At 47.8% G+C, this 23,018-nt stretch overlaps 3 protein-coding genes and 1 long non-coding RNA gene across 4 annotated transcripts in view; 1 reads left to right on the forward strand and 3 right to left on the reverse strand.

Moving 5' to 3' along the window:
* ucp1 (uncoupling protein 1) overlaps positions 1-1,643 on the reverse strand; it is a 5,342-nt gene extending 3,699 nt beyond the window's left edge. Inside the window, exons 1-3 of the mRNA XM_064345317.1 lie at positions 1,484-1,643; positions 695-828; positions 1-153 (exon numbers count right to left, since the gene is read on the reverse strand). The exon at positions 1-153 is cut by the window's left edge and continues 55 nt beyond it. Coding sequence (XP_064201387.1) covers positions 1-153; positions 695-820 — 279 coding nt within the window. The 5' untranslated portion in view covers positions 821-828; positions 1,484-1,643. The remainder of the gene's footprint in view (positions 154-694; positions 829-1,483) is intronic.
* Positions 1,644-7,003: 5,360 nt separating this feature from the next.
* Positions 7,004-14,796, forward strand: LOC135260124 (protein phosphatase methylesterase 1-like). Its single transcript, XM_064345320.1, has 15 exons — positions 7,004-7,087; positions 7,554-7,653; positions 7,939-8,031; positions 8,302-8,359; positions 8,543-8,594; positions 8,763-8,917; positions 9,426-9,516; positions 9,596-9,661; positions 10,251-10,377; positions 11,066-11,189; positions 11,828-11,872; positions 13,097-13,161; positions 13,491-13,558; positions 14,120-14,153; positions 14,484-14,796. Exons 1-14 carry the CDS (start codon positions 7,059-7,061, stop codon positions 14,142-14,144), a joined length of 1,098 nt encoding a protein of 365 aa, XP_064201390.1. The 5' UTR covers positions 7,004-7,058; the 3' UTR covers positions 14,145-14,153; positions 14,484-14,796.
* LOC135260125 (uncharacterized) lies at positions 8,822-11,160 on the reverse strand. Its single transcript, XR_010331481.1, has 5 exons — positions 11,060-11,160; positions 10,586-10,766; positions 10,188-10,335; positions 9,364-9,591; positions 8,822-8,944 (listed from the first exon to the last, which is right to left on the reverse strand). It is a non-coding gene; the product is annotated as an uncharacterized LOC135260125 (long non-coding RNA).
* Positions 14,797-14,846: 50 nt separating the features above from the next.
* Positions 14,847-23,018, reverse strand: part of tbc1d9 (TBC1 domain family, member 9 (with GRAM domain)) — a 28,501-nt gene continuing 20,329 nt past the window's right edge. The window contains exons 16-22 of the mRNA XM_064345319.1: positions 22,680-22,748; positions 20,800-21,040; positions 20,295-20,360; positions 19,586-19,672; positions 18,918-18,986; positions 17,052-17,155; positions 14,847-16,446 (exon numbers count right to left, since the gene is read on the reverse strand). Of these exons, the coding sequence (XP_064201389.1) occupies positions 15,733-16,446; positions 17,052-17,155; positions 18,918-18,986; positions 19,586-19,672; positions 20,295-20,360; positions 20,800-21,040; positions 22,680-22,748 (1,350 nt within the window). The 3' untranslated portion in view covers positions 14,847-15,732. The remainder of the gene's footprint in view (positions 16,447-17,051; positions 17,156-18,917; positions 18,987-19,585; positions 19,673-20,294; positions 20,361-20,799; positions 21,041-22,679; positions 22,749-23,018) is intronic.

The following is a 23,018-nucleotide window of genomic DNA, read 5'->3' on the forward strand; positions in this document are numbered from 1 at the left end:
GATGGACGCGAAGGCCATCTGCCGCTGCAGCCCGGCCACCAGCCCGTTGTACAGCGACCGCGGGCCCTCGGTCCGGACCATGGTGCTGATGGTCCCGAACACGCCCCGGTACCGGATGTTCTTGGCCGCCTCCGTGACCTTCTCCCCCTGGATCTGAGGCGTGGAAACAGCGAGGTCAGACGGGCATCGCATGGCACCTGGTTTCAGTCTGTACCTAGCTCAGTCTGTACCTGGTGTCAGTCTGTACCTGGCTCAGTCTGTACCTGGTGTCAGTCTGTACCTGGCTCAGTCTGTACCTGGTGTCAGTCTGTACCTGGCCATCACAGACTGAGGCTTGAATGCAGCTGAGACTGAGCTCTCACACGCTCGTTTCTGGGTGGATATTTCATGCCAATAAAGCACGCTATTTATCTATCACTAGGTTTAAAGATCAGACAGTATAAGCCAGGGCTGCCAAACCCTGTTCCTGGAGATCTACTCTCCTGCAGGTTTTCACTTCAAACCTTTGGGCTGGAGTGAAATCCTACAGGACAGAAGATCTCCAGGAGCAGGGTTGGGCAGCCCTGCTGTAAGTACCCAACCATCACAGAGTGTATTCCTCAATCATCACATCAGAAGCGAGAGTGGTTTTATTTATGTGTTACTGGTTTTTTTAAGGGCGATTGTTGGCCGTGCAGGTGGATATCTGCCGTACCTGTAACCGGACTTTGGCTGTGTCCAGGGGGAAGGTGACCAGGTCGGCGATGCAAGCGGCCGTCCCTGCGCTCAGGACCTTCACCCCGAGGGAGGGGGGCACGTCGGACGGCTTCAGCCCCACCATCTTCACGGCTGAGGGAGGTGGGCATTGCGTCAGGCTACTATCACACAGCACCTCTGACCAGCCATGGGACTGCTGTTTGTGCTCTTGCCTTGCACATGAGTATTGGGCAAACAGCTAGAAGCTAAAGGGTCGTTTGCAGCAAGTAAAACAACGATTGTTTATGTCAAACAAGGTCACTTTTACGATAGTGTGTTTTCATGAAAATGTCCCTAATCTGCTCAGCACCATTTGGATATGCATCACAAAGTAAGTTTATAAACTTGCTACTCAATCACTATTAAGTAAGTTCATCTATCTATAAACTTACTCCTTAATCACAAGTGAGTGTGATCTCTGAGTACAATGTGAAACTCATACAGCAGTTAGTGCTGTTTGAAGGCGTCACTGTTTGTGGTGGAATGTACGTGCTGGAGCTCCATGGATGTGACATCATGTCAAGCATCAAACGATGGAGAGAATCTGTACTTCCCCCTGCCGTTCACAAATTTAAGAGCTTTTTCCTCAGCCTTGATTCAGGCTGTTGCACCAAAAATGCATTTTCATGTTTGTCGCAAAATTTAGATCAATGCATTTGTAGAAAGCAAGGATGTAATGCTGGCATCTCAAAAAAATTGCAGACACATTTTGACATACAGGTAAAACAGAAACAAGCAGAGAACTTACTTGGTGAGCAGCGATAAAACTCCCTTTACAGTTCTTTGGGTGGGAAGAAGGGGAGCGCTGAGTTGATAGTCCTTTGCTGGCCAGCACTTTAACTTTAGGAAGGGCCCGTTTAATCCTCTCTTCCTTTATATATAATATTCCTCTCTTGCCATCCCAGAAGAGGCGGGATCACAGACTGAGGCAAAGTCCATACTGTGTCACTGTGTGTGGAGTTAAGCCATTTAACTCTTAAATGAATTCTGTGAACCGGCCAAGAACGCCTGTGGAAAGACAGGATATGAAATATGTGCTATTTTATTTGCCAACCTTCCAAACTCACAGAAGCTCAACAATGTGGAATTGCACTTTTCTTGTTAGAAATGTCAGGACGATAAATTCGCTTCAGTAAACGAGTCTCAGTGAAGTGAATGATACTGAATGTGAATTAGAGTGTAGTACAATTATATCATTATTCCATATATATTAATTCAAGTGTAGCGATAGATTTAAAGTGTCATATTTTCAACAGCCATTTTCATGGATATGCTAAGCACTACAGTCTAGAACCACAAAAAGTTTTGCACTTTAAGAGAGAGTAACAGATTTTATATTTTATATAGATTTTTATATAAATCATAAAACAATATAAAAGGTTTTCTGGTGCCTGAGGGTCGTTTTTACTGCGTAAGAATTAAAGCATGCAGTGTGTACAGTGCTTTTAATTCAACAATGTGAACCCAAATATTATGTATTTTTCACTGTTATACATCATCAAGTCTCATATTAGGGCACGCAGCAGTTTGGGAGTGCTAATGTAGCAATAAAAAGCTTCCTATTACATTTAAACTCAGTCTGTAATGTCCCTACCCACTGCCAAACACGGAGCACATCTACGAGCTCACCCACGTGGGCAATCTCGGTTCTGAGCAGAAGCTGATTCTTGCTGATTCCATCGTACCGCAATGAGGTGAAAGGGGCTTGTCGCACAGAAGCCAATAGAATCGAAGGCGTGTTCTTTACCCGTTTAAGCGCAGAATGCACTCCAAGGACGGCTGCAAAGGCCCTGGGCCATTTATTACACTACAGGCCTGGTGGCCATTTTATTTAAATTTATTTAATGTTATTTATTTGACAGAGACAACCCATAATAACTACATGGCACAAGATTCAGCTAAAACCTCATTTCCATCCATTGTTCTGGGGCAGTAGGTTACAGCATTAAGAGCAAGCAAAAATCATTAACAAAAACATTATGCAAATTATAATTGCCAAAGGTTCAGTGCTTGTACCACTGCAGAATAATCAATTCATTTCAGTACCATAAGCTCAAAAGTTACAGCATTAGACAAAAGCAAAAAATCCTACACATTAACACGATAAAAATTGTAAACACCAAGTCAATTCATAAGTTAATTTCAGATAATGTAATAAGATCCAACAGTAATGTAATACCTCACTGAAATGCATTTGTGCGATACTTTTCTTGGGTTTTGGGGTATGTTTTGTTTCACTTTGAGGTGCTGAGGTACACCTTGTGCCAGTTTGACATGATTCATGGCATGCTGTGTCCTGTGCCCTGTGTAGAACATTGTGCTGTGTTCTGTGGCCGTGTAGAACACTGTGGTGTGTTCTGTGGCATTGTGTAGAACACTGTGGTGTGTTCTGTGGCATTGTGTAGAACACTGTGGTGTGTTCTGTGGCTGTGTAGAACACTGTGGTGTGTTCTGTGGCTGTGTAGAACATTGTGGTGTGTTCTGTGGCATTGTGTAGAACACTGTGGTGTTGGACAGTTTGGTGTGTATTTTATGAAACACTGGTGCTGTGGTGCATTCTGGGGTACTTCTGGGTACTTAGCAATGCTTTTTAATATGCTTTGTGGTACAGTGTGATACTTTATGATACTCTGTGGTACTTTATGATAATTTGCGCTACATTATTGTTTTTGGCATTTACAAAGCACCATACATAATTTAAAATGGACCAAGAAAATAATTTCCAAATTAACTAATTCTCCCCACATTTTATAATACTACAATTACAACTTAAGGGTGGGGGGTTTACTTAACTGAAGGAGCTGAATAATATTTATAGCCCAAGCAGGAATAAGCAGTTCACAAAATGGATGGATTGAAGGAAATTCTGCTGACTGGACTACTGTGATTTCTGCCAATAAACAAACATAGTAATAAATGCATGTGCTGCAGAAGCACGTGAATTCTTCATTTTTAAGGAGACTTAGACAAGAGAGTTTCATTGTATCAATCTTAAGATGTTGAATTTTTGTTTGCTCAATGTTTAGAACCTATTATTTGCAACATTCTGAAGCTAATAAAGGAATAAAGGAAAACATGAAAAGGGGGAGTGAGTAAATTAGGAGCCATTCGATTTTGGGGGTTCAGGGGATACCACATTTCAGACTGCACCCGTAAATAAGCATCTGCTGTAGCTGCTGCTCGCACCACCTCCTTTTAAATAAGTTCCTGGTGTTTTACTTAAGGCCGAAGTTCAAAGGCGCACTGATAACAGCGTTGCCATGCGATAGACCTCTGCTTATGCAACCGTCTTACGACGTCTGGCAGTCAGAACCAGATGCAGCCGAACTGCTATCTCAAGACGCACTGCACAGAAACTGTAAACGCTCGTGTAAATTCTCAAGGAGCGGGACTGGTCAGTCTGCGATACTGCGTACATGACAGTGCAGGAGCTAACGGCCCCGTCACAGCTGCAAGGAAAACGAGGACATGAACGTTTCAGCTCGTTTTGCCAAATTAAACATTTTCTGGCGAAATACATACTGTGCTTTTCAATCGCTTTCCTCATAATCCCCACTGAAATCTGCACCGTTTTCACCTTTGCTCTGAAAGCCGATGTTTAAGTACACACGTTCGATTAACTTTGTCCTGTTGTTTCGCTCTTTGCGTCATGCTCGATGAACTGAGACGCGGATTCGTCAGAGCTTCACTAATGACGGCAGAAGATCGGCTCGTACGTTGGTCATCCAGCGGAGACGGGCTTATCAGTCTGCGCGGGCCCTTAACAAAAGAACATGGATAGGGTTTCCGTTGAGACAGGGAAAAACGAGTCTGTACTGGACAGTATTGGTTACGTTTTAGCCATGGTTAAAAAAGAAAAACTGTTATAGCAGAGCATATGTGTTGTTAGTCTAGTCAATTTACTAAGAGACGTAAATTTGATAAGGATATACCAGCACTTTTCCCTTCTGTGCAATATGCATACTATCACATGAATATACTCCTCATATCTACCACCCTGGTAAGACTGCATTCAAATCCAGCCACTCTGAGCAGGTTTAGGGGAAAGCACATGTGCTAACGTTTTATCACGCTGCCTGATTAAATTCAGTGAATCCTTTTGACCTGAGCATGCTTTCCACACATAGTGCAGATGAATGAACAGTATCTGCTCCACAGGTGCTATAAACTGTGGGTTGTGTAACAGAGTGCAGTGAACATCATGAATAGTCAAAAATACATCAAGATAAGAGATATCATGAAACCTATGCACTTGTTGTACGTCGCTCTGGATAAGAGCGTCTGCTAAATGCCTATAATGTAATGTAATGTAATGTAATATCAGCCGCACCACCAACTAAAGCATTTCATATATTCTTTGGCATGTCGGGGCAACTGTTGCCTATACGGTCTCATAACACATTACTCAACAACCTGATGATTGCATTTTCTGCTCCTGGGTGTGTTAGATTATTAATTACTTACTTGTATGATCATGGTTGAAGGCGTGAATTGTTTTGAATGAGACAGGTGCCAACCCCTGACAAGGACAGCTGATAAGTGCTTGATGTGTTCACCCTGATTGGGGCCCTGATTGGGGCTCTGCAAAGCAGAATTAGATCACGGTTATCTGTGAAGGCAGAGCGGTCTTAATGCAGTGAATGGAACAGGATTCATGTGGCCTGAACTGATGGCGTTGCTGCGAGACAGTGCCCTGACAGAAATGCCCCAAAGTCACGCAGAGAAAAGCAGAATGTGCGGGATGTGCAGTGAAGGTACGCGCGCCGTGTCTCACTGCCGCTTGTTTACCTTCCAGCAGCGCTCATCGGGAGTGCTGATTGGAGCTCAGGGAATATCCTGTTCCTTTTAGAGGTGAAAGGTCGCGTGGGCGAAGCGCTCTGCTCACAAAAACAAAGCAGCCACAGGGGCCTACGGCAGCTCCCATTGGCTGGCTTCTTTCCGATATTCTTCCTCCCCAAGGGAGAGGTGGACCAAAAAAAAAAAGCACCGCCATGTCAGAGTTTATCCGATTGCATAACGCCAGCCATCTGTGACGCACCGACTAACTGCTGGCAGCACAGGGGGTCTGCAGGTCGAAAAACACTTCACTGGCACAGCACAGGCTGTGGAATATGACCCTTTACGCACAGCACAGGCTATGGGATTTATATTCAAACTAAGCTGTGAATGTACGTCTCCTTATCACGGTTGGGGTTGGGTTGGTGACTGGACACACAGCCGTTGAGGGGAACCTGTGCAGGGTCGGGCCTGGATTGCTCGTGGGGCAGACACTCTCTCAAACCCTGCGTTTGTTCCTAAGCTTCTGTCCCCAGCCAGCAGCCTGCTGCTAAGACCAGTCGGGAAACTGGAACACCAGTTCCAGAGCAGCCAAGAAGAAAGAGAACACACGTGTACAAATCCGGACCTTTTGGTCTTGTCAGTCAGTGGGAGAGTTTAACCTATTGATCAACTCACATTTATTAAAAATAAAAAAATAAATAAACGGTGAAGCTTGATTCCAGTCAGTCGTACGGTGAAAAATAATGCCTGAAAGTGGAGTGGAAAGTGGTCTGCAAAGCCAGACCTAGTCCATTTGGAGCTGTTCATAATGGGGTCAGTTGCTAGGGAACAAGCACTGACTGTCACTGCCACCTGAGCAGGCTGAGAGGGTGGAGATCGTCGCCCCCATTTTCTCTAAAATACCTAGAATCTTGTTATTGTACCCCACTATTTGATAACTAATGAGTTTATCATCTTGTGGGTGGCCATGCTCAAAAGATATGATAGAATATATTACAAAGATATTGTGTGGTTGGAGAATGAAAAGCTACGTAAAATAATAAAGGAACTGGATTGATTGTTATTTTATCATTGAGCTTGATATATTAACCTTTGACTGAAAGATAATCGTTTTTTTTTTTTTTCAAAATTTTAATTAATCTGCATGGGGGTGGAGAAATTGCAATACAATGTTGTAATGCTGAGCACAGAAAACAGAAATGCTCTCTTCTGGTATCAGAATAACTGCATCTCCTGGGGCGAATGGGTGAATAACAATAAATCAGTGAATCTGATGGAAAAGGTGCTCATGTAACATCAGACTTTGTGTAGTCACACCCCTGAGAGTCCCAGAATCAGACAGGTGACAGGCTGGGTATCGTCATCGTGGTTAACTGTCCGCGCCATCTGTGCGCTCTTTGTCCGCACGGGCACTTGACATATGCTCAGGACCGGGGGCTTCGGGCCGCGTCGGCGTGACTGTGGCATTTGGGCGCGCCTCGGAGGAACGCTGCCTGTTCTCGCCCTGCCTGCTCGGTCGACCTCGCCAGCCTTCGCTACGCAAAATGTGGGAAGAGAACTTTGACACGGAGAAGTAAGCACTTCGCGTTCCTCATTCTTACACAGGGCTTCCGGCACAGAGTTCGCCTGGCGAGAGCATCAGCGCTTACACACTAAACTCAGTTTTTTATTAAATTCTAAATAAGTTATTTATTTAAAAAATTAATTATTTTTAATTAAAGGAAATATCTATTGCATCTATGGTTGACATTATTGTTTTTATATTATTTTGTGTAATGCACTTACAGACTTGTGTGCAAAGGTCAATACTACCATTAGGTCAATATTAACAATAATATTAACAGTTGTAGTAATGTTGTTCTTTTTATTAATGACAGAAATAATGTTAGAATATCGATCAGCATTTATGATGCGCTTCTTGTGGGCTGGCTGCTTTAATTTGACCCGGGGTAACTAGCTGTTTGAGCTCAGCGTTAGGAGAGATCTTTCCTGATGTCTTCCGCGAGCCTTCACGGAGCATGCACTTGTTCTCCTGGCAGCCACGGCGTGGTCAGGAAGCAGGACTATTCCCCCGTGTCCTGGAGCGAGTACTACGAGATGATGGATGACGTTGTCGTGGGATCGGCGGAGAACAAAGACATATCCTTCCGCGAATCTCAAACGGTCTCCCCTGCCTCCTCCGCCTTGCGACAGCTCTAAATGTCACAGGAGCCACGGCAACTCCCGCCTAAAAAACCCTGCCAGCTCACTCAGTCAGAAAGGAAAGCGTAGCCATCGTCCGTGTGTCTATTCACAAAGAATCCGCAAAGTAGCACTTCAAAAAATCCCCCGTAGTCCTTTCTTGATTTGAACAGCAGTTACTGGTTCAGTGCTAATGAGCTAATGCTAATGAGCCAAGCTGATTTTGTCTTAACGAATCCGCACGTGTTCCGGGTGTACAAGAGCGGCCATGACGGACCGCTGCTGGTCCTGCTCCACGGAGGCGGGCACTCCGCCCTGTCCTGGGCCGTCTTCACCGTAAGCGCCGAATCTCGCTTCCCTGCCCCCGCTTCGCCCCGCTGGGCCGTGTGTGTGCCGCGTTACCACGGCAACAGGCCTTGATAAGAGTACTGATTATTCGCACAAGGCGGTAAATCACATCGCTTGTCTTTAGCCTGTCAGCTGTGTTCCAGGGCATAACTGTGATATACATAAGGAGGTTTGAAATGGGGTGCTGGATGGGTACATTCACAGAAAAGAACGTGGTGCTGAGCTTGTCCGTAATGAGTATAACTCCTTTTCTCTCAGGCAGCCATGGCGAGCAGAGTCACCTGCAGGGTATTAGCGATGGACCTCAGAGGCCACGGTAAGAGCAAAACTGTACATCCTCTCTGATACTACGGACTGTCAGGGCTTTGTGATTATGTTTTATTTTCACCTGGCAACATGAACTGCGGAAGTTATGTCAGTTTTACTCTGACATTGACAGAAAAATGTTTTGTTACACCATGTCTGTGTAACGTTTATGTTTGTCTCCCGGGTTACACAGGTGCCACTCAAGTGCGGCACTCAGATGACCTCTCGACACAGACCATGTCCAGGTCAGACCTCACAGTGATACCCCACAGTGAGACCCCACAGTGCACCTCAGGGTCATTTTCACACACATTTCTGCTCTGTCATGTCATGCCAACAATGTGTGTGTGCGTGTGCGTGCGTGTGCGTGCGTGCGTGTGTGTGTGTGCGTGTGTGTGTGCGTGTGTGTGCAGGGATGTGGCCAATGTGGTGCGGGCGACATACGGAGAGACTCCACCTCCCATCATCCTGGTGGGCCACAGCATGGGCGGAGCCATCGCCATCCACACAGCCAGCAGCGGCCTGCTGCCCACCGTGGTGGGGCTCGTGGTCATCGACGTGGTGGAGGGTGAGGGGGGAGAGAGCGCGGGAACACCTGTAAACAAAGATGATGTCACAAACACACACAACACACAAACAAATTCTCTCTCACACACACACGCACACACAGACACACACGTATATGCTGTAATTGCAGCATAAATGGGTTTCGTACAAAAACGGTTACCGGAACAAGCCATCATGCAATTACAATAAAAATGAGTCTGCTTCATTAACACCCACAACCAATGATCACAACATAAATCCCTTTTGAATGTAGTCAGTTAGCAGAAAGCAAGCCTGCTTTAATCATAATGTTAATTAGTTTTGCATAAAGTCATCTGCCGTGACACACAATGCAGGTGCACTGCAAATGAGTTTCGTATTAAGTCATTTCCCGTAACACTCATGCATTGCGATTACAGTGTGAGTTTAGCTGGTCCTGTCAGTTAGCGTAGCACATGCATTCTGTACCTGCGATGCAGCTGGACTGCCTGCGCTGGGCTATGCATGACGGACGGTCCTTCCTTTTCCAGGAAGTGCCATGGACGTTCTCCACAGCATGCAGAACTTCCTCCGGGGACGACCCAAGACTTTCAAATCGATTGACCGCGCCATCGAGTGGAGGTGTGTACAGGCCTTCCTGCTTGTTTCCATGACGCAGAGTCACATGGTTTCAGCCCGTTCCTCCGCTTGTTTTTCCTAGCGTCAAAAGTGGACAAGTCAGAAACCTGGAGTCAGCAAAGGTGTCAATGGTTGGCCAAGTGCGAAGGTACGATGTTCTCCATCTGTATGTGCAACTGGTTTCTTACATTACTTCACTTCTTTTCTGAATAGGACCCGTATGCATTTTTATTCTTTGAGCCGAAGGAACCAGCTGTTTAGGCCAGGAGTTTACTGACATTTGAAAATTATCACTTGAAAGTTCTGTATGTTGAGGCTATAGCACCTTCTTAATATTTAATAATTAGTATGATTTGTCAAAACGTTGTGCTTCAGCAGCCAAGATATCAATATGTGGAAACAAAACCCAGTCTAACATGTAATATTTGAAATATTCAGATATTCAGAATACTGTAATATTGTACTTGCACCATTTCTTTTTGCGCTATGTTCTAATAAGACATATATTTTTTCAGATATATTTGCAGAGTGCATACAGCACCTATTTCTTCTCATCACAGCACCCTCCTGGTCACTGAACCCAACTTAGCTCATGTGTGCATGTGATGTCCAGGTTTCACAAAATCTAAATCTGGCAACCCAAGCCATAAATCATGATGTCACAAATACAGTACCTGCTGAAAGGCAGATGCTTCGCTGGCGACTGTACCCCAGATGCGCCATGTCTGTCCTCACAGGTGCGAGGAAGAGGAGGGAGACCGTTTGGAGCAGGTCAGTCCAGCTGGCGATGTGGTCACCGAGGGAAACGAGGAGTTCTACGACCTGAATTACGTCACCGACAAAGCGGAGAGCGCGACATCAGAGGTGAGCCTCACTGAGCAGGAGGCAGGAACTGGAGACCGGCCACACTGACTACGGACCAGTCTTTCGATCCACACAGAACTAACGGCCATGAAACGGTTCTCTGTGAAGTGGAGTCCGGACTGTGATGGTGTTGGCTGTGTTCGGCCATTTTGTGTTGCTGAGTGTCACTGGCTATAGTGTTATGGAGGGAGTGAGGACATTACCTCACCTTACTGTGCAACAGCGACCCCTCTGGTGGACTGGGGGCTTGCGGTCTGCCAGCGGGAACACAGCTCAGCCGGTGGACTGCAGAGTGGAAAATGGCGGAATGTTCTGGAAGAGGTGCATGCTGGTCCGCTTGCTCCTGAACGGCCTCCGGAAATCCTGAAAGGATATTTTAACCATGGGATCTGAGAGAAAAACGAGAGAGAAAAAAGATGTTTTAAAACAGTATTCATTGTACAAATGTCTCCGTCTGAAAGAATATGTTCAAACAGCTGATTGTCAAGTTATTTAAGATGCAGTTGCTAATTATTAACATATTTACCCTACTGACCAAAATCTCCTCTGATCAAATCATTATGGATTCGACTGAATGATTGGAGTAGATTTGCAAACTAACATTTTTTGTCCTTGTCGTTAAATATTTGACTTGCATTTTAGTATGACATCTTATGTGTAATAAATTGAAATATGCTGGTACCTGCAGCCCCACAGTGTGTACAGCTGGCGGATCGACCTCTCGAAAGCGGAGAAGTACTGGGACGGCTGGTTCAGAGGAATCTCCAACCTCTTCCTCAGCTGTAACATCCCAAAGCTCTTATTACTAGCAGGTATGTGCCATCTCTCCACTGTCCCTCTCCACAGAGTCACATCTGTCTGTATGTGCCATCTCTGCCATCTCTCCACTGTCCCTCTCCACAGAGTCACATCTGTCTGTATGTGCCATCACTGCCATCTCTCCACTGTCCCTCTCCACAGTCACATCTGTCTGTATGTGCCATCGCTGCCATCTCTCCACTGTCCCTCTCCACAGTCACATCTGTCTGTGCCACCACGTTAGGTTGGTTACCTGTGTGCTAACTGATTCTGAACATTTATCACAGTACTCAGCCCAGTGTTCCCTCAGATCTGCAGTTACTGGTTTTCTTAATGTTACTCAGGTACATCACATTACGTTACTTAGTTCTTATGCTCATAAATGGTGGAATTCCCTACCCAAGCGAATGAGGAACTATCCACTCCAAATTTTTAATAACAGCTAAAACGCTGATAATTTTAAACCATTTTTATTTTTATTACAGATATTGGCAGAATCTTAAGACTTTCTGTTCTGTATAACTTTCTACTTTATTATTTATGTTTTTAATTAAATTGTGTTTATTTTGATAGCGATGATTATTTCCCACTCTATATACGTTTGGCTTCAAAACTGCAGGAATGATAATCAGTATTATTTTAATAATCACAGGCATCGATCGCTTAGACAGAGACCTGACAATTGGCCAAATGCAAGGTAAGACATTTTTGCTGGAAAAATAGGGTTTAGCACATACACAGCAGTGAGCAGTAAGGCGGGGTTTAGCACATACACAGCAGTGAGCAGTAAGGCGGGGTTTAGCACATACACAGCAGTGAGTGTGAGCAGTAAGGCGGGGTTTAGCACATACACAGCAGTGAGCAGTAAGGCGGGGTTTAGCACATACACAGCAGTGAGCAGTAAGGTGGGTTTTAGCACATACACAGCAGTGATCAGTAATGCGGGGTTTAGCACATACACAGCAGTGAGCAGTAAGGCGGGGTTTAGCACATACACAGCAGTGAGCAGTAAGGCGGGGTTTAGCACATACACAGCAGTGAGTGTGAGCAGTAAGGCGGGGCTTAGCACATACACAGCAGTGAGCAGTAAGGCAGGGTTTAGCACATACACAGCAGTGAGCAGTAAGGCGGGGTTTAGCACATACACAGCAGTGAGTGTGAGCAGTAAGGCGGGGTTCAGCACATACACAGCAGTGAGCAGTAAGGCGGGGTTTAGCACATACACAGCAGTGAGCAGTAAGGCGAGGTTTAGCACATACACAGCAGTGAGCAGTAAGGCGGGGTTTAGCACATACACAGCAGTTGTGCATGCTGCCACAGAGGCAGGCACTGGAGCCCCACAGAGTCATCTGGCCCTGTCAGTCTGTACTCTTTGTTCCGGACGGCCCATAATGCACTGCTGCCTCCCGGTGCCAATGCCCGCCCGACGCTCTGGAAGTGACAGTGCAGGGATCAGAGAGGGAGATGGCGTGCCCTCTCCAGAGGCGCTGTCAGTCTCTAAAAACTCCCGCTGTTTGTCAGAGAGAAAACACACCACAGGGTCATGCAGGCACGCACAATACAAACTATTTATATGGCTGCATTCTTCATCTCATCCGATATCGCCCCACTGCTAGAGAACCACGGGGTTATTAGTGCTGATAAAGATTATCACAAAGACAGACAGATGCACATATATGTCCTGTAATTGGCAGTAAACACATTCTCATTATGCCAAGCTGGGATAAAAAGAAAGCTGCAAGATCATTATTGACCATTTAGAAAGTCAAAACTGTTATGATAGAAAATGGCTTTCTCACTGACAACATAATAATAGTAATAGAACTGATAAAGATATGAATCATGCATTAATGTTCTAAAAAGCTTTTTACAATCGCATGTTCACACAATACAACAACAGCAGCCTGATTTGTTTTTTCAGGAAAATTCATGATGCAGGTGCTGCCCCCTTGTGGCCATGCTGTTCATGAGGACATGCCGGACAAAGTAAGACTCGTAATGGTATCAATTGGCCAGTTGTGCATCTCTGAATCCTTACCTTACTGACTGCAGGCTAGAGCTAAATTTTTAAAATAAAATTATAAATAAATAATTAAATAATATATATTTTTTTTTTAAAAGAAAGAAAGAAATATTGCAATATGAAAGTAAATTGCTAATACGTAGCATTGGCAGTGCATGGCGTTGCAGGTGATCCAGAGTCTGTGTGGCTTTAAGGCTGAACTGGGGCATTCAGACCACAGTGGCCACAGAACTCAGGTGAGCCAGGTGTAAAGGGCTCGTGGGCGTGTCTTACTGCGCTCTCTCTGTCGCAGGTGGCAGACGCGCTGGCGAGCTTCATGATCAGGCACAAATTCGCAGAAGTGAGGAGTGAAACCAAAAGGTGAGGCCCCTCCCTCGCCCCCCCCCCCCCCCAAACCCCACTCTCCACCAGCCCAGTCTTAGCGCAGTTACACAATGTGGCTTACAGGCCACATTCAAATTCTGATACTGAAGCAACACTCAACGGTAACAGGGTCTATAAAAAATGAAACGCAGTTTGCCCGACAGAAGAACCCTATTCCCGTTCAGCTCCCTTGCGTCTCACCGCTCTCTAACGGCTGTTCCAGTGAAGGACTCCCGCTCTGAGACCTCTTTAGCACAGCTGCAGCTGCAGGCAGCCTTTGGATTTAGAGCTGCAAAGGCCCTCAAGAACCTTGTGTGATTTCAGTGCTTAAAATATCCAATACGATATCCCACAGAGATGAAACAGCACTGTCAAAGAGGGTCCAGCCTTCACAAGTAACCTTTACTGCAAATGGACCGTGTCCTTCACAGGCAACGGTGTACGGTAGAGTTTAGAGTTCTTTTCAGCGATTAGCCTGATCACGAAGTAGAACGTCAGCATAAACGACTGAGTCGCATAAACCAGCAGTTCAGTCAGATCTCTCTCTTTCTTTAACAGCTCCTCCTACCCTTTCATGCGGTGAAAGACGCAGGTGTGTACACGCTTCCTGTGAACGCTCTTCCTGTGGACGCCTTCCTTCACCCTTTTGCGATCAACACCATGTCTCACCAGATCCACTCAGCCCAACCAAAGAGCACCCTGTGGCTAACACACCCAAGCACGCGTTACGATTAACCTCGCACACACAGAAATTACCAAAGCATGTAAACCGAGGAACAATTCAGAAAATAAAAACAAAACAAAATAAAAAAAATAAACATCAAATAATATTGTTAAAAAGAAGAAATGCATTGTGGTTATGAGCATGCTGGCTGCAGGTTGCCATGGCGATTTCTGTAACTGCCTTCGTTTTTGTTTGAAGGGAGCAGCAGGGCTTAAGGAGCGCCCGCCCCATCTTCACCTCGACAGAAACTTCAAACCCGCGACACGGACAGGCCTACGAAACCTCGCTTCAGAGACGCACAGCTGCAGGGCCCTGAGCTGCTGAGCGTATCGCTGTTTAAAATAGTGCGTCTGTGTGTATGTTTGTCATTTAGATTGTGCTTTTCTCAGGCCTGCCAAGGTGCAGAGGCAAATTATGTTTGTCAGAGCATTACATGTACGCACATACGTGATCACTGCTGAAATGAACAAATGATTGTACTGTGGATGAAAATGTTTGAACTAAAACTTTATCCAGGAAAAAAACGGTGGTGGCCATTTTGTAGATGTAGCACTGAATCAATCCTTCTACATTCTTTTATTAGCTGGAGTGGTTTTGAAGCCATATACATGTTTAAAATATTCACAACAAAAACAAACACAGCAGTTTAAAATACAGCAAAAAAAGACCAGCTGATTTCACTATGAGGGCACAGGCTGGGAACGAAAGTCTGATACCGAAAGGACAAGCCAAGCAACTCTCTTTCATCTGCAGAATGAAAGAGAAAGAAATGTAAACCTTTTTCTGACAAAAACTGAATCAAAGTGCAGGTGCTCCTGTTTAAAACAACATTTCAACCAACAGCTAATACATTAATCTATACAAAGTGTATATGTAGTCAAATCACAGAATTACATTTCATATTAGATGCAGCTGTGAACATCATTACAGTTTTTCTTTGTAGTTAAGAGTAATTGAAGATCACAAAGACAGAATACATAGCCTGACATGATCAAAGAGGTTACTGTAGTACAGTGTCACACTGTACATTACTCATATAAATTAGAACAAGCTCAATTAGTATATTGAAGACACATTTAAAAGGATTGCACTTCCTGATCTAAGTCAACAACAAACCCCTTTTCTACTCTATGGCTATGCTTCAAACTGCTGAGTCCTTCATGACAAACTTAACAGTCTAACAGTCCTCGATTGCAGTCTTCACGAAGCAGAGCATCACACCTTGTATTCCGCTTATTATAAATAAATGTACATGTAAATAAGTGGGTTTCACGTGGCTAGAGAGAGAGAGAGAGAGAGAGAGAGAGAGTCCTCCTATGACCAGACAGTCAATGAGATGCAACATCGGAACAATTACACAAACAGACCCCGCAGTTCGAGGCGGACCTGCCTGAGTTCCAATAGTTCTGAGGGGGGGCGGGAGGGGGGACAGAGCCGGGGGCCCCGTTCACCCGGAGAGGGCGGAGATCTCGTAGTCGCTGGTGGACGTGAGGGGGCCGACCTTGCGCATGTTCTTGGCGTTGGTGATGCGGGCGGCCACCTCCACCGGCTTCTCGAAGTAGAGCACCAGCGCCTGCTCGGTCAGCACCGAGGCCAGGAACTGCTCGAAGGTGATGGCCCAGTCCCGGTCGATGCTGACGCTGTGCGGCAGGCGGTCGCCGTGGTGAGCGCTGCGCACCAGCACCGTGTCCTCGGCGATGTCCTCGCAGTGCAGCTTCTCGTCCAGCTCGTGCGACCCGGAGCTCAGCACCGAGTACGACGACATCGACGCGTCGTCCTTCGTCTCGTCGTCCGAGGTCAGCATGGCGGACGACGCACCCGTATCCCTGGGCGACGAGTCCTCCAGCTTGATGTCCTCCATCTGCGGGCAGGGGAGGGGCTCCCGGCCGGCCCCGCCCTCCTCCCCCACCCCCCCGCCCTGCAGAAAGGGGTCCGCCCCCTGCGCCTTCTGCTCCTTCCCCCGGCTGCGGCCGCCCTCGCGGCCCTCCTCTTCCTCCTCGTCCTCCTCCTCCCTGTTGCCATGGCAGCTGAAGAGCTTGCCCACCTCGCCCATCTCCAGCAGCAGGCTGGTGACGGTGGCCGTGGCATGGTACAGCTCCTGCTCGCTGGGGTCCTCACTGAAGATGTTGTACAGGGTCTTACACAGCTCGATGAACTGGCCCTAAAACACACACACACACAGGGTCTTACACAGCTCGATGAACTGGCCCTAAAACACACACACACAGGGTCTTACACAGCTCGATGAACTGACCCTAAAACACACACACACACAGGGTCTTACACAGCTCGATGAACTGGCCCTAAAACACACACACACAGGGTCTTACACAGCTCGATGAACTGACCCTAAAACACACACACACAGGGTCTTACACAGCTCGATGAACTGACCCTAAAACACACACACACAGGGTCTTACACAGCTCGATGAACTGACCCTAAAACACACACACACACACAGGGTCTTACACAGCTCGATGACCTGGCCCTAAAACACACACACACAGGGTCTTACACAGCTCGACGAACTGGCCATAAGAGTGCACTCACACACACACACAGAGCAGGAAGGACAGCTCACTGCTCTGCATCTGCAATCGCTCTGGCCAAAGTGCTCCTTTCCCAGCTTACGGATAAATACATGCACCAGGAGTCCAGGTCTGAGCACGTTAGACACTGAGAGGAACTCTGAACTGAGTCACTGCAGCGCCCAATGACAGAGCAGATGGAAGAGGAACAGGAAGCAGGAGGACAGCAGTTTACCTGGTTGAGTTTGGGCAGTTCCTTCATGTTCTCCAGCTTTGCCTTGTTCTCCTGGTTCCACAGGCGGAGGTACGTGCGGTAGTCTGGGGTGTGCATCTTCTTCACTGCAGTGAGGAGGAGGAGCACAGAGCATTTAAGCACGTCGCTCACACGACGTAGAAGGGCTGCATTTTGGCCTGAGCTGCACAGGTAAACATCCACCTGAGCACGCAAGAGGAGGGGCGGGTTCTACGACTGCACAGGTAAACATTCACCTGAGCACACAGGAGGAGGGGCGTGTTCTACGACTGCACAGGTAAACATCCACCTGAGCATGCTAGAGGAGGGGCGTGTTCTACGACTGCACAGGTAAACATCCACCTGAGCACGCAGGAGGAGGGGCGTGTTCTACGACTGCACAGGTAAACATCCACCTGAGCACGCAAGAGGATCGGCGTGTTCTACGACTGCACAGGAGGAGGGGCCTGTTCTACCACTTCCTGTTTATGCTGCTCATTCCAGTCCAGCGGCAGGGTCCTGCTTCGCCCCAGTGAACCTGCTCTGCACACCAAACCAGCGGGACACACAAACGCTCTCGCCTGACTTACTGAATGGGGTTAGGAAGCGCGCCCAAGCAGCCTGTAAACGGCACAGCTCGCTGAATGGAAGAATCGCCCGCTCCAGTGTATGAGAGTATTACACAACGCTTGCCGAGGAACGCCATTAGAAGCGTGTCCTCCCACGGGCGAGAGGACTGCGGTAAAATGGCGCCGGTGGGCGGTCCCTCTCTACGCTGTCACTCGCGAAAGACCTCAGGACGTCTCATCTGAATGGAGTGATTGACAGCTCAACTGAAGCGCTGGAGCGCGGTGCCGTTGGAGGTGGAAATGAGAAGTGTTTTTCTCCGGGAATGAAAGGAATGCTCCATTAGCACGGCAGATTTGTCACGCTGCTCTTTTACAGACTCACTGCGAGATTTAAAAAGCTGAGGATAAAATGTCACTTCACCGACAGAACGGTTTAAACAGCAGAATTAAACTAGCAGTCGGTTTCACTGCCAGAACTGCTTACACAGTAAGATTAAACTTCCTGCAAAACAAACAATGAAGCACAAAGGTTGCAATGTTAAAACAACAGGAAGTAGTGCTGCACTTGCCCTTTCACTCAAAATAACCCTTTTAAAGCAGCTATGACCCTCAAACGCACGAGCAACCCAAACATTTATATCAGGGCTGCACAACCCCGGTCCTGCAGGGCCGGTCTGCCCGCTGGGTTCTGCTCCAACCATTTATCTTAGTTTTAGTTTTCTGACAGCTCTATAAAGTACGCTGGCTCACTCCAGTACTTGAGCAGAGTAAAATCTTTAGGATGCACTTGCAGTCTGAGCTTATATGAATGTCAGATCAAGGTAAAACTGAGCTATCTAAACTTTTAAGAGCGGTAGTTGGCCTGAAATCCTGAAACGGATTGTGCACCCCTGATTTATGGGACAGGACAGGACATGGTAAACTGGTGCTGAGAGAGAGGAGACACCACACGAACCTTCCATTTAAGCGTCAGCATGAGTGATAGCTAAACCAGCTGAATAAAACCGTGCGGCAAAAACCTGTGTTTGGTTGTGTTGCTAAGCAGGTATAATGCTTCTTTTGCCATAATAATTTATTTAGCTTTTTCTAGAAACCTATCTTCAAACAAAGTGCTAATGCAAGTTTCTGTAGAAAGACTGCATGGGACTGTAGCTCATGAACAGCTAGCTAGCTGGGTATGACTAACAGCAGCACATAGCAAGCGTATGAGAAAAACTAGTCTAAATGATAACCCACCATTTTGGATCTATGGTCACATGCCAGTGTGAGATCCCCTCTTGAACTACGTTCTAAGGCTTACCTTTTTCAGTCTTGAAGGTCACTCTGACAAAACCATCGTCCTTATCGCTCTTCGACTTGGAATCGAGTCCTAGAGGGAACGAAGCAGAGACTCAGCAACTTGCTCTGCCCGAGGGGAACCAGGACTGCACCCCTAAACTGTGTTTTGCCTTAGTATTGCAGCAGCATGTCCAAAAATGTGCCCAGTAACTGACCCTCACACACAGGATGGAAGAAAATAGTGCATGTTTCACCAAAAATTCTCCCAGGTAGCTTCACCAGATGCCCATGAAAGCAGGCCCTGAAGACAGCTTCTGACTATATGACCAAAAGTATCTGGACACCCAGAGCTGGGTCTGGGGCTGTTTTTCAGGGTTTGGGCTAGACGATTCAGTGCTTCCAACTTCGTGGCAACAGTTGGCCCCATCCAACACCATTGGGATCAGTTGGAAAGCCAACTGCGAGCCAGGCCTAACTGCCCAATCAGTGCCCGACCTCACTAATGCTCTTCTGGCTGAATGGAAGCAAATCCCTGCAGCAGTGCTCCAATATCTAGTATAAAGCCTTCCCAGAAGAGTAGAGGGTGTTACAGCAGCAAAGGCTGGACCAACTCCATATTAGTGCAGATAAATTTGGATGAGATGTCAGGTGTCCACATACTTTTGGCCGTGTAACGCCTCTCAGACCCACCGTGGGACGTCTCCGGGGTGATGTCCTCAAAGAAGTATTGCGTCGCCTCGAAGGCGGAGTCCGGCTCGTCCTGTTCGGGCATCACCTCTGAAATACCCAAAACAGAGATTCAACGGCAGTCTGAAGGCTTGAGTAACAGGATGTGTGGGCATGTGTGTGCATGTGGGGTGTGTGTGTGTGTGCGTGTGCGTGTCTGTGTTCGTGTGTGTGTGTGTGGGCATGTGTAAGTGCAAGCATTTAAGTATCTGTGTATGTGGGTGCATGTGGGGTGTGGGTGCGTGTGTGTGTGTGTGTGTGTGTGGCGTGTGGAGGGTGTGTGTGTGTGTGTGTGTGTGTGTGTGTGTGTGTGTGGCGTGTGTGTGTGTGTGTGCGTGTGCGGTTGAGCATATGCGTTTGCGGATCAGACAGTGAGTCTGTAGAATACTGTGCTGGGACATACAGAGGCCCACACACCTCTAAAGATCTGACAGAATATCCCAGGCCCTGAAGGAAAGATTCTGTTCTGGGCAAGTACCCAAGAGGAGGTACGGCTAGCGAATGAATAAAAATGGAAATCCACACCAGAAAAAGGTGAAAAAACCGTGAAAAAATTTCAGACAATGCGGCAAATGCGCAGGGAACTTGGATATGACGCAGAACCTCAAATTTCTGCTTTCACAGTCAAATTCAGGCCGTTGCTGAATATTTCACACGAGAAGCGTCTGCTTACCGGGCAGGACGTGCATCTTGTAGAGGATCTTCAGCTTCTCGGCGAGGTCCCCGTGACAAAGCACACCTGTAAGACAGCACCTGCAGGTTACCCCCCAGCCCTGCTCATGGGACGAGCCTCTGGCCAATCCAACCGCATGGCAGGTTTCTAAAGACCCCGCACGTTGAGGGCAGAGTCCACAGGCCGTTAGAGTCCTTACTGCGTTAGCCTCTGCAGTTCAGTGAGGCTTCAAGCTCACACTGCATCAGGGCAGCTTACGGTCAAAGCCTGCAGTTTAAGGTTCATTAAGACCCAGTGTTCTTTACGTTCTTTATGTCTGTCTATGCCTGTCTGTGATTGGGTGGTGTGTGTCAAAGAGACATACGATGAGCTAATGGAAATGCAGTAAAGGTGACAGATCTGCTGTCGAACCCTTCTCCTTCCCCGCAATGTCGCTCGCTGGGGGGCCTCTCGAGCACCTAGAGACAGCAGCCGTATGGCCTGGGGGGGGGGGGGGGGAACGTACTCAGCCCGGTCACAAACTCGCGGAAGTTGATGAGGGAGTCGCCGTTGTGGTCGAGCAGCCGGAAGAAGCGCAGGGCCAGCGAGTCGGAGTTGGCCCCGCAGGCCCAGGGGAAGAGCAGGCCGAACAGCCCCCTGAACTGCTCCAGGTCGATGCGGTACTGCTCCAGGTAGGGCAGGCTGGGGTCGTGCCGGTCCGTGGGGTTGCTGTTCCCGCCCCAGTAGCAGCTGGTCAGGTGCTCCGCCTGCAGAGAGACAGCAGCCGCAGTGAGGCGACGGGCTCCTCCAGGGGGAATCAGGCTCACTGAAACCCGCGCCCAGATAAACAGCCCAGCTCCAGCGTGCACACACAGCGGGGAGATCAGATTTCTATGGCAACGGCATGCATGTCTTAACAGGCTGAAAGCAACAGTATACATCTGCTCAAGAAAGAGAACGTTCACAGCACGATTACTGAATCATTAGTTATTTATTACATGACTAATGAAAGTGTGAATGCTTCTTGATTGCTGGCTTGGTGACATTTGCATTTTAGGTTTTGTAGCCTATATAATGCAAGCAGAATAAGAAAAAACCGCTGAACTCCACTGTTATTTTAAAATACTTCACACAAGCAGTCACAAAAGTTCACCACAGCTCCTGACAACAGAACTGTGTGATGGTAATGCAGACAAAATACAGATGGGACAGGGCTACACACAAGAACTGTGTGCCGCATAGTGCGCCGTTAGCCTGAGCATGGCGCTAACTGTGTACCGTATAGTGCACCGTTAGCCTGAGCGTGGCGCTAACTGTGTACCGTATAGTGCACCGTTAGCCTGAGCGTGGCGCTAACTGTGTGCTGTATAGTGCACCGTTAGCCTGAGCGTGGCGCTAACTGTGTACCGTATAGTGCACCGTTAGCCTGAGCGTGGCGCTAACTGTGTACCGTATAGTGCACCGTTAGCCTGAGCGTGGCGCTAACTGTGTACCGTATAGTGCACCGTTAGCCTGAGCGTGGCGCTAACTGTGTGCTGTATAGTGCACCGTTAGCCTGAGAGTGGCACTAACTGTGTACCATATAGTGCTATAACTGTGTGCTGTCTAGTGTGTGCTGTATGTGATGCATTACTGCACAGCCCTGTTCTGCACAGTGCAGGGTAGCTGAGTGCTGAGGTTCGGCTGCTGTGCAGTGAAATATGATCGCAGGCGCAGTACGCTCCCCAGCGCTCCCGCGCTCCTAATGAAGCAAAATCAGAGCGAGCGTATCGATCCGCTCTCTCTCTCTCTCTCTCTCTCTCTCTCTCCTGAGTGACAGAAGCCGCGGGGAGTGTGCTTCCCCGCTCCCTCTCCCAGCTCCCGTTTGGCCGGGGACTCGACCCCCCCCCCCCCCCTGCCCCCCCGCCCCCCACCACACCCACAAAGCCTCGCAGCCCCTGTCTGACAGCCCCAACACTGCGGGGGTCAGCCCAGGCCTTTTTAAAAAAAGAATCAGCGCGAGCGAAACGTTCGGCTGGACGAAAGCACTCCAAGCGCTCGATCGATCGGTCTGGGCAGAGACATCAGCGATCTGACCACCTGGTACAGATCCCTCGTTTAAAGCCATTAAGCTGCACGGTAACGATAACGATACATAACAACACTAATGACGAGTTCTCCATGACCAATGATCCAGCAAACGTGTGTTCTGGACTGTGATTGGTCAGAATGTGTAATCCACACAGAGGAGATGTAAACGAGACTGAAAGAGCACAAAGCTGACAGAGGCCTTTCAGAATAGCAGGCCAGTATGACGGAGGTATCGCATTTCAGCGATGGCCAGTACACACAGGCCATCCCTCTAAAGCGGACAGGACCAGGGGAGCCGGACCCTCGACCTGTCTGACCCCTTTCACAGCCGCTCACCTTGAACAGGACGTAGAGCTCCTCCAACTCGTCTATGCTGAAGGCGGTCTCAGTCACGATGGTCCGCACCTGCCCAACACACAAAAACTGCCTGTGACCTCATCATAAGAATTTCACCACTGACACATCAATGATGTCACACAGATACAGTGTCAACACGAGCGAGTGCCTGTGGGACATGCCCTGTGTAGCACAGCTGTGGGACATGCCCTGTGTAGCACAGCTGTGGGACATGCCCTGTGTAGCACAGCTGTGGGCCTGTGGGACATGCCCTGTGTAGCACAGCTGTGGGCCTGTGGGACATGCCCTGTGTAGCACAGCTGTGGGCCTGTGGGACAT

Source organism: Anguilla rostrata, chromosome 7, assembly GCF_018555375.3.
Source record: "Anguilla rostrata isolate EN2019 chromosome 7, ASM1855537v3, whole genome shotgun sequence".
NCBI classification, from domain to species: Eukaryota; Metazoa; Chordata; class Actinopteri; order Anguilliformes; family Anguillidae; genus Anguilla; species Anguilla rostrata.

Excerpts from the sequence above, each read along its gene's own strand:
- LOC135260124 (XM_064345320.1), top strand. The coding sequence starts at position 7,059 with ATGTGGGAAGAGAACTTTGACACGGAGAA. Across the intron at positions 8,360-8,542 it reads GATGGACCTCAGAGGCCACG|GTGCCACTCAAGTGCGGCAC; the intron begins GTAAGAGCAAAA and ends CGGGTTACACAG. Across the intron at positions 11,190-11,827 it reads AAAGCTCTTATTACTAGCAG|GCATCGATCGCTTAGACAGA; the intron begins GTATGTGCCATC and ends TAATAATCACAG.